The sequence below is a fragment of the Leptonychotes weddellii genome, chromosome 4 (genome assembly GCF_054177405.1).
Source record: "Leptonychotes weddellii isolate Sample4059 chromosome 4, ASM5417740v2, whole genome shotgun sequence".
Taxonomy (NCBI): domain Eukaryota; kingdom Metazoa; phylum Chordata; class Mammalia; order Carnivora; family Phocidae; genus Leptonychotes; species Leptonychotes weddellii.
The window spans coordinates 88,466,913-88,479,443 of NC_138372.1; the positions used below are offsets into that span (position 1 = coordinate 88,466,913).

The 12,531-nt window shown below is 38.8% G+C and overlaps 1 protein-coding gene across 3 annotated transcripts; it reads right to left on the reverse strand.

The window, feature by feature from the left end:
• Positions 1-417: 417 nt before the first annotated feature.
• Positions 418-9,949, reverse strand: SIKE1 (suppressor of IKBKE 1). 3 transcript variants are annotated; one of them, XM_006728447.3, is made up of 5 exons: positions 9,699-9,947; positions 9,369-9,474; positions 8,325-8,467; positions 6,848-6,961; positions 418-4,320 (listed from the first exon to the last, which is right to left on the reverse strand). In XM_006728447.3, the coding sequence occupies exons 1-5, from the start codon at positions 9,867-9,869 to the stop codon at positions 4,219-4,221; spliced, it is 636 nt and encodes a 211-aa protein (XP_006728510.1). In that variant the 5' UTR covers positions 9,870-9,947; the 3' UTR covers positions 418-4,218. The 3 variants fall into 3 exon arrangements, with proteins under 3 accessions (XP_006728510.1, XP_006728511.1, XP_081671858.1); XM_006728448.3 differs by having other exon boundaries at positions 9,711-9,946; XM_081815732.1 differs by lacking the exon at positions 6,848-6,961 and having other exon boundaries at positions 9,699-9,949.
• Positions 9,950-12,531: the final 2,582 nt, after the last annotated feature.

Consider the following 12,531-nt stretch of genomic DNA (forward strand, 5'->3'; position numbering starts at 1 on the left):
ACTATGAAAAAGAGGGAGTAGGGAGGTGGGGAGAGACAGGAGAGGAATTCAAATAGATAAATGCAAAGTATGGGTAATGTTCTAATTCTTAGGTGACAAATGATTATGTTTGATAATCTATTTGCATGTTACACATCCTTTTATGTGTCAAATATTAAAATGTAAGTATAACACTATATATAAAGTATTGACAAAATTTATATTTGCATGGTTGTTTTCTTGTGTTTTTAAGTAGGCTCCTCGCTTATCGTGGAGCCCAACACGGGGCTTGAACTCACAACCCTGAAATCAAGACAGGAACTGAGATCAAGAGTTGGGCACTTAACTGACTGAGCCACCCAGGTGCTCCTGGCATGGTTGTGTTTAAAACTATGCTTATTTTATCAATCAGCATTCTTAATTACAGGCAATTCAGGATAACTTTAACAAAAAGTGATTTTATTAGAAGGCTAATAAGCAATCCTCAGGATCTCTAAGACAGCCAGAAAACCAGAATTAGAGGCTAGAGAGCCTCTAATCACTGCAGATAACTCCTTCAGTGAAGATCCCACTATGTGGCAGAGACACTGCAGCTTACACCACTGACTTTGCTGACACTGGATACTGAATGTCATTAAAGCCACTTCTGCTGCTCCTCTGTGGAACTGCATATAGTAGCCAGTGTTATAGGCCTTTGCTCAAAGAATTCTGTACAGTTTCCTGCTTCTTTGCCTAACTTTAAAGTTTGAGGTGGATGCATCTTCCTTAGCTGCAAAAGAGGCCGGGAAAACATTTATCTGACACTTTCAAATTTCTTAGGAGGAAGGCTTTGCCTCATTAGATGAGGGATTCCCTAAACAGGATAGGAATAAGGATATTGGGCAGCCAGAAAAGAAATGACAGTTGTCTGCCATAGCCCATTCTCTTGGCTACCCAACACCAACACTGTCAGCTAATGTTTCATTTGTTAAAAACTATTCAACATAAAAGGACTAGTCAGACATCATTAATTGCTTTCTCAATACTCTTTCCTCCTTGAATACTGATTGAGGCAACTATGTACCCAGCCTTTGCAAATAGAAGTAACCATTTAAAGAGGTAGGCAAGTAAGACAGGGAAATCTGTCTGGAATTTCTGGGAAAGCTTTGCTTTTCATCATAAGAGTATACACACAGTTGGCATAGGCCGTTTCCCTTTTTTTCCTGCCTTCAATATGGCTAAGACATCTGATACAGCGCCAACCTTTTTGTAACCAAAAGAACATGAAGGATGAAAAGCCACACACTAAGGAGGCAGATTTGAAAGACAGAACTGCACTTTTCCGTACACAGGTAAGACCACTAATTAAACACTATCCATGTCAGTTGTGTGCATACAAGCTCTCAGTTACATCATTCTAGAAAGAGATGACAAATATGTCTCATTAGTTATGACTGCATTTATTGAATTCATATTTTCTAGTATATGGGCTGTGGTTATTTCTTTTGCACTATTACTAAAAATAGATTTTGCTAATCAAGAACCACTTGAACTCCAACCAGTATTTGGCGTTTAAAGGCATCTTAACTTAGTGGTTAAGAATATGTTTAAGAGTCTCTCTGGGTTGGAATCTTTGTTCTAGTTTAGACATATAGCATAATCTCCTTGTGCCTGAGTATGTGTAAAATGAGGTATAGTTAAAATGGAGATTATATGATAACTAGAAAGCACCAAGCTTTCTCCTCCATATAGCCCCTCCTCTGTATCCTATACATCCTCATATTGGATGTATCACTGCACTGTAATTATATGTATATCTGTCTTCTCTACCAAATTTTTCTTCAAAAAGTGTCAAGGCCTTTCCCCCACCTTTTTTCTATTCATAATCCTGAGTGAAGTGTCTGGTACATAGATTAGACATTCTCAAACTAGTATCCTTAGAAGTTATCTGGGACAATTATTAAAATACAAATTCCTAGATCCCATTCCCTAATTTCTATTTCAGTTGTCAGCAAACCATTTTGGGGAACACTGAAATAGACCTTCAATGTTTGAATCAAATTATGCATAATGTATTACTATAAGTCAAGGTAAAAGGTAAGGTATTATTAAGGTAAAAGTGGATAATCTTTAAGCATTTTTCAAGGTACTTCCAAACTCAGTTTTAATTTTATAATATGATTTGTAATTGTATAATTTTGATTTTTAATCATGAGCAAATCTCAAACCATTTTAGAAACAGCTATTTGTAGAGTTATACTGCTGACCACCTTATGCTAATTACAAAATACTTATGAAAAGCCCTACTTGACAGGTTGCTATATATGTGAAAAATATACCTTTGTATTTTCTAATAAGTAGATTCATTACTGAGTAAAATTAACTATTACTCTTAAAATGTTTTTATTAGAAATGATGTATTTGTATTAACACCAGCCAGAATTTACATTTTGTAGGGCACTGAGAGCTCTTTCACTCAAACTTCAAGCTTTTGATTTGCCAGGGGGAAAAGTTAACATAAATTTATCCTGATATCTGAGATGTGAACAACTTTATAAACAACTTTAAAGGAACATAAGGTAGATAAAGAGACACCATGTTATACTTTAATGGGCCATTTGATGACTTTATCATTTTTACTGAAAACTGGCCATGGCAGCTGACATATCATGTAGGGGTACCTGCTTCCTGAGTGGAACCGTGGGACACACAGTGGCACTTAGGGCATATACCTCAAGCCAAATGGCTGGACTTAAGTTTTACTTACTGTTGGGAAACAAGATAAAAATGCCTACAGTGGGGGTGGAAGTATTTTTCAAATTCTATGCAGGACTTCGAATAGAAATTTGAGTTTCTTAAATGACATATACCTAATCATTAAAGACCACCACTATAGGCCAAGTCCTTTCAGTATTAGTGGGATCAGATGCTTTCAGGATATCTTAGTGAGGTTTTATTGTTTTAACTGGAGTTACTTCTTTATGGCAGTACAAAAGAAATTTTACATCACATAAAAGCACTAACAACAAACTCTTTTTAATACTGCGTCTCTCCTGTGCAGTATGGTGCTTAGTGCTACTGGAAAATATTGACAGGTTTAGGATTCATTATTTCAATTATTTTTGGGCAAACCTAAATTGATAGTATAACATGAAGTAATTTGTAAATCTGGCATGTGACTAAACTGAGATAGGCAAGTGAATTGATGAGTGAGCTAGTTTACCGCTCAGCATTTGAATCTCAACACTGCTTTGTTGTCTACACAGCACAACGAATGTGATAACTCTCATTAGGTGATAAAACTTTGCTTCCTCATGAAAAATGGATCTAAAAAGAAAGCCAACTATCAGTACTAGTAATGAAAGACATCCAAGTAAGTGATGGTTCTTAACTATAAAATACAAGTTATATATAAATTAAACAGAATGTAGTACCTAAAAACTATGATGTGAATAAACCCATTATATGCTCTTCAACTGAGTAAACCACCCAAGTTGAAGTTTTCCAAGGAGGACAATATTGAAAAATTGACTACTAATATCTAATAGAGTAACAGCTACTTTCAGCATTTGAACTAAGAGTACATGTGTATGTGTACACACACAGGACAAATTTCTCTGGATTCTTTGAACAATATGATGACTCTACTTTTACTTATTTTCAAGTATGTTTCTTGGGGACTAGCAGTAGGTTCTCTCAAATTAAGAATAAAGACACCAGGTCATAAAGTGCCAACTCTTAGCACCAGAGAGACTTAAAACTTCAAAGGAGGTGAATGTACAAATCAGAGAATCTGCCAATCTAGTTGTGTGGAATTGTATTACTTTTCTCAAATGGAAAAAAAAAATCTAGGTTTATGCCAAATACATTTAAAAAGCTAATCTCTTAAAAATTTTTTAGAATTGTAATTTATAATCCTATATAAAATAAAATTGCTGGCTTATAATAAAAGGATCTAAGTTTGAGAGATGTGAAGAAACAAAAGGAACCGATAACGGTTTATATAAATTGAGGTCCCAGAACTGAAAATTAAAAGTAGTCTCTTAGAGAAAGGAATGGTGAAACTCAGTGTGTATTTTCACGAACATACCCAAAAACCGTTTTGTGGACAGCCAATTTGACTGTGAATTCTAAACTGCCACCTGATACCTTTAATCAACACTAAATCAAGTCTGAGGCAAGACACTAAATGGACAATACTCGAAAGATAATAACTTCCTTCCTTGATAAACAATCTCCAGCTGTCATTCAGAAGTTGAGTTATTTGATGGCTTGGGAAGCAGTGGCCATTGAGTTTTCCTTCCTGACCTGAAGAGACTCACTGCTGATGGACAATAATTCTCGAAGTTCCTTATTTTCAAGCTGGAAAAAAAAAAGTTTATTTCAGGTATTTTGACTGTTAAACTGCATCAGAATACATTGTTTTGGCCCAGGAACAGAAAGCGTATTATTTTAATTTTAAACATTTTATGGAAACAAAATAACTGAGAATTTCCTAAAACACGAATTATTAATCATTTAACATACATTTCCCGAGTAATTTCTACATGCCCTGTTTTAGGACAAAAAAGAAAAAAAGCCTCCCTCCACCTGAGGAATTCACTGCTTGTCATACTTTTTGTGGTTCCCACAAGTTGTACTACTGTTTCTTCTAACTTTTACATTCCTAATAATATTTTGACTCTGCTCAGTCTTCTCTCCTGGATATTTTGGAGAAAGGAAAAGGGGAAGAGACTACTCACTGGGAAAGTCAGGTACCACTGGGTGTCTTACATATATCATCTCAAAACAACCTGTAGGGCAGATACCATTGCCCACATCCATGTTCTCTTTAAGATAAGGACACTGTAGCTCACAAAAGTCCAAAAACTTGTCCAAATTCAGAGAACTTGGATGTGGTATTGCTGGGGTTTCAATCTGAAGCTTGTGTTCTTTCCACTTAAAATATAAATAAAATCTGTCCCATATTTCCTTAGGGCTCTTTCCATATCTAAGTAAATGAGGGATAGTGTAGATAAGGTCATTCTATCATTTTAACTAACTCCTAATTCCTACTTGGGACCCTGTCACTCCCTTTGATTTCCAGGTAGGGCAGCTTGCACTCTTCATCCTTATTCTCTCTGCAGGAAATTCTGGTAAACCATAGCATCCTCAGGCTTCACCAAGAGTCTGGGCCCATGGTCATTAAATCGTCTACCACATAAAGTGCTTCCCTTAATACTGTGCATCTCTCCTAGCATGTATAAACCATTTCATATCATATAAGTAGTAGTCTTATTCCTTTCACTAGACTCTGAGCAGGAATATCCTATCTTTTTCTTTCTGTTATTTCTCAAAGGGCCCACCATGATAGCATCTGGTAATAAGCAACATTCAAACCATCTATTGTAATGTGTTTTCTTAATAATTTTCTAGGCATACTAATACCCCTATGCCTTTTTTTTTGGTAAATTATTGCTATTACAATTAAAATATTACACGAAAATAACTTTTAAAAAATCAAGCCTATAAGGTTTATAAAATAAACGGCAGACCCTTGGCTTTGTTCCCCAAAGGCAACCACTTTTATAAAATACTTTTTTTTTTTTTTTTAAGATTTTTTAATTTATTCATTTGAGACACACAGATACAGAGAGAGAGCATGAGCAGGGGGAGAGGCAGAGGGAGAGGGAGAAGCAAGCTCCCCGCTGAGCGAGGAGCTGGACGTGGGGCTCGATCCTAAGACCCTGGGATCATGACCCAAGCCAAAGGCAGACGCTTAACCATCTGAGCCACCCAGGCGCCCCCATTTTTAATACTTTTATCTATTTCTTTTGGTACTTACTTCCATAATTAATAGAGGAATAATTAATAATTATTAATATGCCTGTTCTGCTATTTCTTGATCAATTTCAGACATTACCTATTTGACTTCCTTTTATGACAGGAGGGATTTTATTTATTTAAAATTTTAAAAATTTATTTTTTATTTTTATTTATTTATTTTTTAATTTATTTGACAGAGAGAGACACAGTGAGAGAGGCAACACAAGCTGGGGGAGTGGGAGAGGGAGAAGCAGGCCTCCCTCTGAGCAGGGAGCCTGATGTGGGGCTCGATCCCAGGACCCTGGGATCATGACCCGAGCTGAAAGCAGACGCTCAATGACTGAGCCACCTGGGTGCTCCCCAGATTTTTTTATTTTTTAAAGATTTGATTTACTTGTCAGAAAGCGAGGAGGAGAGGGGGAGAGAGAGAGAGAGAGAGCACACAGCAGGGGGAGTGGCAGGCAGAGGGAGAGGGAGAAGCAGGTTCCCCATGGAGCAGGGAGCCGATGGGGGGCTCTTATCCCAGGACCCTGGGATCATGACCTGAGCCAAAGGCAGATGCTTAACCAACTGAGCCACTCAGGCGTCCCCAGAGGAGGGATTTTAGCTCCCATGTAATTTGTCTCTTCCACTCTCTCTACCCTCTTGATATGATAATATCTCAATTTCTAGCCAATACATAGTTGGCATTTTCATTGTTTGCTGCTAATTATATTTACTTTCCTGAAAAGGGTATGGAGAAGGAGTTGTTTTCTTTTAAGATTTATTTTATTTTTTTAGAGAGAGAGAGAGGGAACAGGAAGAGGAGCAGAGGAAGAGGGAGAGGATCTCAAGCAGACAGAAGCTGAGGGTGGAGCCCAACACGGGGCTCGATCTCACATCCCTGGGATCATGACCTGAGCTGAAATCAAGAGTCAGAGGCTCAACCGACTGAGACACCCAGACGCCCCTGGAGGAGGAGTTTTAATTTTAAATCATGAACACACAGAAAACATCAATACACTGCTAGGATAGTGATGGCATACCTTCCAGACTCTGAGAAAACTCCCTGAATATTGTGAGCTTACAATAGCAACAACCTTACCTCTAATTGGGCTAGTTTTTCCTGAATTTTACAAAATTGGTCATCATCCACCTGAACTGCTTTCCTCATCACTTCTCCCATTTCACAGATTCTGTCAATCTGACTCTCAATTTCCTGTGAAGATATTAAGAAAAAAAAGGTGAAAAAGTTATCTTTTCTGCAGATATGAAGTTCATGAGAACTTGTGCATTATGATGTTAGAAAGTGCATTTAATCTATGCTAAGAAGTTACACAGGAGTTTCACCGTAATCTGAGTCCTTAGAGGCAAAGCCATAATAAAGTCATTTGTGGTATTCACAATTTGTTTTCAAGATTGATTCTAGTCTAACCACCCACTGAATACTTTTATTGGCAGGAAGCCTACCATATTCCAAGGTACCTTATTCTATCTTTGGATATATCTCTTCCAAAGTTTTTCACATGAGCTAAACCGTATTAAGGTTTAAGTTTTTTCCTCCAGATTACAGAAAATAGTTTATTTTTCTCTTCTGGACGAGAGCTATTTATTATTTACTTTGAGAGCTAGTCACATATTTAAAATATTCCTGTTCCCTAAGACTTTTGTTAAGTCCGTAAAATGCTTTCAAAGGAATCTAAGATGAAACTTATCTTTCATAAATTTCATGGAACAGATAGTGCGGTGCCAATCTATCAATCCAGGCTTAAATGATATAGTACATATGAATGTACAATGACACCTGTGAAGCACTCTACAAACTTAAGCACAATTACTGGTTCTCCCAAATTAAAACCTAAGCAACCAAAGGGTAGAAACTATGCCATGTATTTTTAAAAAACCATACCTCTCCCCAAACAACATAGTATAATGCTATGTAGTTCAGTTTAACAGTCAGTAAACCTGACTGCCTGCTATGTGCCAGGTACTGTGTTAGGGATAAGAGAAGAATCCATGCTCCTTACAATCAAGGAGCTTATATTTTAGTGAAAGTACGGTAATAACCAAGTATTTACTGAGCACCTTCAGCACTACCTTGCCTTATGTTTGCATAAGCATCCATTCATCTTGAAAAGAGATCTTGGGGGCGCCTGGGTGGCTCAGTTGGTTAAGTGACTGCCTTCGGCTCAGGTCATGATCCTGGAGTCCCGGGATCGAGTCCCACATCGGGCTCCCTGCTCGGCAGGGAGTCTGCTTCTCCCTCTGACCCTCTCATGCTCTATCTCATTCTCTCTCTCAAATAAATAAATAAAATCTTAAAAAAAAAAAAGAGATCTTGGGGCAGGCGGGAGTGAGGAACCTTAGTCCCACTGAAAGAAAAAAGCTCCTGAGTAGCCCCTTACTCCCTTCTATTCATATTCTTGCAAAGCTACAGCAAAATCCACAGCGAATGTGATAAACATGAAAGGAAAACCAGCTTACTTCAAAAACAAGCAATCAATTTTAAACAATTCAAGATTTTAATCCCATTCAAGATTTTAATCCCGTTCATTCAGAATTTATTCATCAAAGTTTCTTACTGCAGAGTGAGACTGGTGAGCTTTCAGGACTGGTTCAGCATCCACGGCCTTTTTAGCAACCATTAATTGTAACATCTGCTTCCGGTACTTGCTCATGATGAGTTCCAAAGCATCCTGGTGTTCCTCCAAGGAAACCCATAGCTCTATCAAAAAAATAAAATCGCTTGGCAGTGACGTCTGAGAGATAGCTCCCAAAGCCAAAACTCTTTTAACAGTTGTAATTTTATGACACTCCATGAGATATTGTGAATGCAAAGTTATAATCAGTGTTTAAGTCTATAAAACTCAACAGTTAAGGTCTACGAGAAAAATAACTTTCTAGGCAGAGGCAGCATAGTCTGGTAGAAACAACATGGGATGTGGAATCAGAAGACATGGATTTCTTCAGTTCAGTGAGTTACTAGCTTACTACTACTCTTATGCAAATCATTACTCTCTCTGAGCCTATTTCTTAACTGCATTGTAATATTAAGTACCTAGGGCTTATCTACATCAAAATGAAGATATGAGAATACGATGGGATGATATATGTGAAAGCTGTCAACTGATATACAAATAACTTCATACTGCTATCATTAATAATGTACTCATGAAGCCTAAGAATATATACCCTGAGGCTAAAATTCAGTTCTTCCACCTTGCACAAGAACATTTAAAAAACCTCTTCAAAAAAAAAAACAACAAAAAAAACCCCTCTTCAATCTTAACGTGTTTATTTCAATTAATGTTTAAACATAAAAAATTCAAGCCCTTGAGTATATTAACACTCTTGTGCAAATATCCATATGCGGATACATAAATAAGCTATGCAATAATTCAACTCTACTAAGCACTCCTTTGATAAGCTGCCTACAGATACAAAATCAGATGACCTTAAAAAAGGTAATGTAACGAACTTTATTGTTACTGGGCCATCACAGAATAACTCTTTTAAAAGTAGTAATCTGGAGATACATACAGGATGTGAATAGTTAGTTTGGCAAGAACTTTTGAAGTATTACTGGATATGAGAGAATCATAACTACACCAAAAGGCCTGACTAACCTCTGTTTTCCTGCTGCAAGTCTCTAATCTGTGTATTCTCTTGGGACAGCAGAATGTGAGGTTTGAATTTGGACATGTCCTTTATATCGGATGCATCCTCTTGATACTGGACAAACAGAGACAGACTAAGCGCGCCGTTAACAGGAGAACAGCCGCGGATGCAACCGAAGGAGGAGGAATCGGGGCTCCGGGGCAGCATTCTCAACCCCGACCCCGCAGAACGGTCTCACCGCCACCCTCTGAGACTAGGCATAAACTTAAAGCCGAGTTCCCACCTTCCTTCGCCCTCCACCCCTCGGGTGCACAGATCCTGCGGGCACGGCCCCCTACCCTCTGCCCGACCTGGTCCGGAAGCGCCGTCCCCGCCTCCCGCATAGCGGCCACTCGCCGGTGCAGCGCGGCGGACTGATCCACTAGCGACTCTGCGGCCGCGTCGTGCTCCCGCAGCCGTTCCAGCAGCGTCTTGGCATCTGTCAGGATCTTCTCGATGGTGCAGCTCATAGTGGCCCAGGACCACAGCCCCTGCCCTGCTCACCTACCCGAATCTTCCCTGAACCTGGCTCAGCGTTACAAACGTCACTTCCGGTACGTTTAAAAGGCGCCTCGGCAGCTGCCATTTGCGCTTGCGCAGTGGCGGCCCAGTCTGCGGGTGACCTGCTTGAGCTAGCGGCCGCTGGGCAGCCTCACCCTGCGCGGAGCCACAGGCGTGGCCCTTCCCCGCCCTTGGTTTCTGGCTCCCAGGACCTGGCGGTCCAGCTGGTTTGCGGCTGGGCGGACCGAGTTTCTTGGTCCCTACGCGTTTTGATTGATGTGGGTTGTTATTAAGTAATCGGTTTTTTAATTTTTTTGGTGCTCAGTCTCTTTTTTAATTTTTCTAAATTTTTATTTATTTATTTGAGAGAGAGAGAGAGAGGGAGCATGAGCAGGGGGAGCAGCAGAGGGAGAGGGAGAAGCAAGCCCTCTGCTGAGCAGGAAGCCCGATGTGGGGCTCCATCCCAGGACCCTGAGATCATGACCTGAGCCAAAGGCAGACGCTTAACTCACTGAGCCACACAGGGGCCCCGGTGCATAGTCTCTTTTTTAAAATTAACTTTAAAAATTGTGGTAAAATACAATAAAATGTACCATCTTAACCATATTAAAATGTACACTCCAGTAGTATTAAGTGCTTTCCCTTTGTTGTGCAACCAATCACCACATCCATTTCCAGAACTCTTTTCATCTTGCAAAATGGAAACTCTGTACCCATTAAATATTAACTCCTTATTCCACTGCAGTCCTCCCAGGCATTGGCAACGGCTATTGATTGTACTTTCTGTCTTTACGAATTTAACTACTTTAGATACCTTATGTACAGTGAGTGGAATCATTGTAAATTGTACTTGTTTTGTGACTAGATTATTTCACATAACATGTCCTCAAATTTTATTCATGCACATCAGAATTTCCTTCCTGTTTAAGGCTGAATTATATTTTATTTTATGTATATGCCATATTTTATTTATTCATTCATCCATTGAGGGACACTTGGGTTGCTTCCACCTTTTGGCTATTGTGAATAATACTGCTATGAATAAGGGTGTTGTTTTATCTGTTTGAGTCCCAGCTTTCAATTCTTTTAGCTCTGTCCCCAGAAGTGGAATTGCTGGGTCATAGAGTAATTCTACTTTAGATTTGTTGAGGAAAGATCACACTGTTTTCCACAGTGGCTGCACAATTTTCCATTTTTAGCAACAGTGCATAAGGGTCCCAGTTTCTCCACATCCTTGCCCACACTTGGTTTTTGTTGTTATTGCTGTTATTGACAGCCATCTTAATGGGTGTGAGATGCAGTAACTATTATTTTCTGCTTGCCTATTTTTTCTTTTTTAATTAAATTAATAAATTAAAAATAAATTAACCAGGATGGCAATGACTTTTGTACTTTTTGTTATATTGGTTTATAAGAGTTTACTTTGTCAAGCTTGTATGTCAGACTTTGTTCTTTTTCATTCATTACCTTAATAAATATTTTTGGAGAGTCTGCTTTGTTTCAGACACTGTTTAGTGTCTAGAATACAGCAGAGAATGACACAGGGTCTCTGCCCTTAGGGATTAGTCTAATGGGAGAAAGAGTTCATAGTCTTATAAATAATTGAAGGTAATGACAGGATTAAGAGCCTGGTAAAAGGGGCAAGAGCCTCAGAGCGGTAGTGAGAGGTTAGAGAAACAGCAGGGAAAGCACAATGCTTTTTACTTTTGTATTCCCAATAGCTGGCACAATGGAGACATTCAATAATTGTTTGTCAAGAGGGAGATGGGGAACAAGTTCAACAAAAATAACAAATTAGGACTACTGACCAACAGGAAAAAGATTAATACAGAGCCACAGATATAAAGAGGTTCATTCATTCATTAAAACAAAACAAAACAAAACAAAACAAAACAAAACAAAACACCTCCCTAAGTGATCTCTTTCCCTTATTTGTCTTTGACTTCCATTCAGGGATGATGGTTCTCAAATCCATCTCTGTGGCCCCCATCTCTTTCATGAGCCTAGAATATATATTTTTGGTTGCTTATAGGGCATTTCCAGAGGGACAACGAGGTCAAAACCTGATCCCATTATTTTTTTTTAAACCTGCTCCTCCCTCTGTTTCAGTAAAGAGCACATTCATAGCCATTTGCCCAAAACAGAATCCTGAGAGTTGTCCTTTATTCTTCCTAGTTATTCTTCACACCTAATTAGTTATCAAAGCAATATATGTCCTTTATATCTTTAGGACATATTTCCTTCTTTGTATTCTCACGGCTACTGGGTAGGTTAGGCCATCATCCTTTCTCATCCAGATGAAGCAACAGTCTCCCAACTGGTCTTCTCCCTACGTCAAGTCACCTTCTTCTTTTTTTATTTTTTTAAATTTTATTATGTTATGTTAGTCACCATACAATAATACATCATTAGTTTTTGATGTAGTGGTCCACGATCCATTGTTTTCATATAACACCCAGTGCTCCATGCAGTACGTGCCCTCCTTAATACCCATCACCGGACTAACCAATCCCCCCTCCCCCCTCCCCCCTCCCCTCTAAAACCCTGTTTGTTTCTCAGGTCCATAGTCTCTCATGGTTCATCTCTCCCTCCAATTCCCCCCGCCCATTTTTCCCTTCCTTCTCCTAATGT

Excerpts from the sequence above, each read along its gene's own strand:
- SIKE1 (XM_006728447.3), bottom strand. The coding sequence starts at position 9,869 with ATGAGCTGCACCATCGAGAAGATCCTGACAGATGCCAAGACGCTGCTG. Across the intron at positions 9,475-9,698 it reads CGGACCAGGTCGGGCAGAGG|TATCAAGAGGATGCATCCGA; the intron begins GTAGGGGGCCGT and ends CTGTTTGTCCAG. Across the intron at positions 4,321-6,847 it reads AAAAACTAGCCCAATTAGAG|CTTGAAAATAAGGAACTTCG; the intron begins GTAAGGTTGTTG and ends TTTTTTTTCCAG.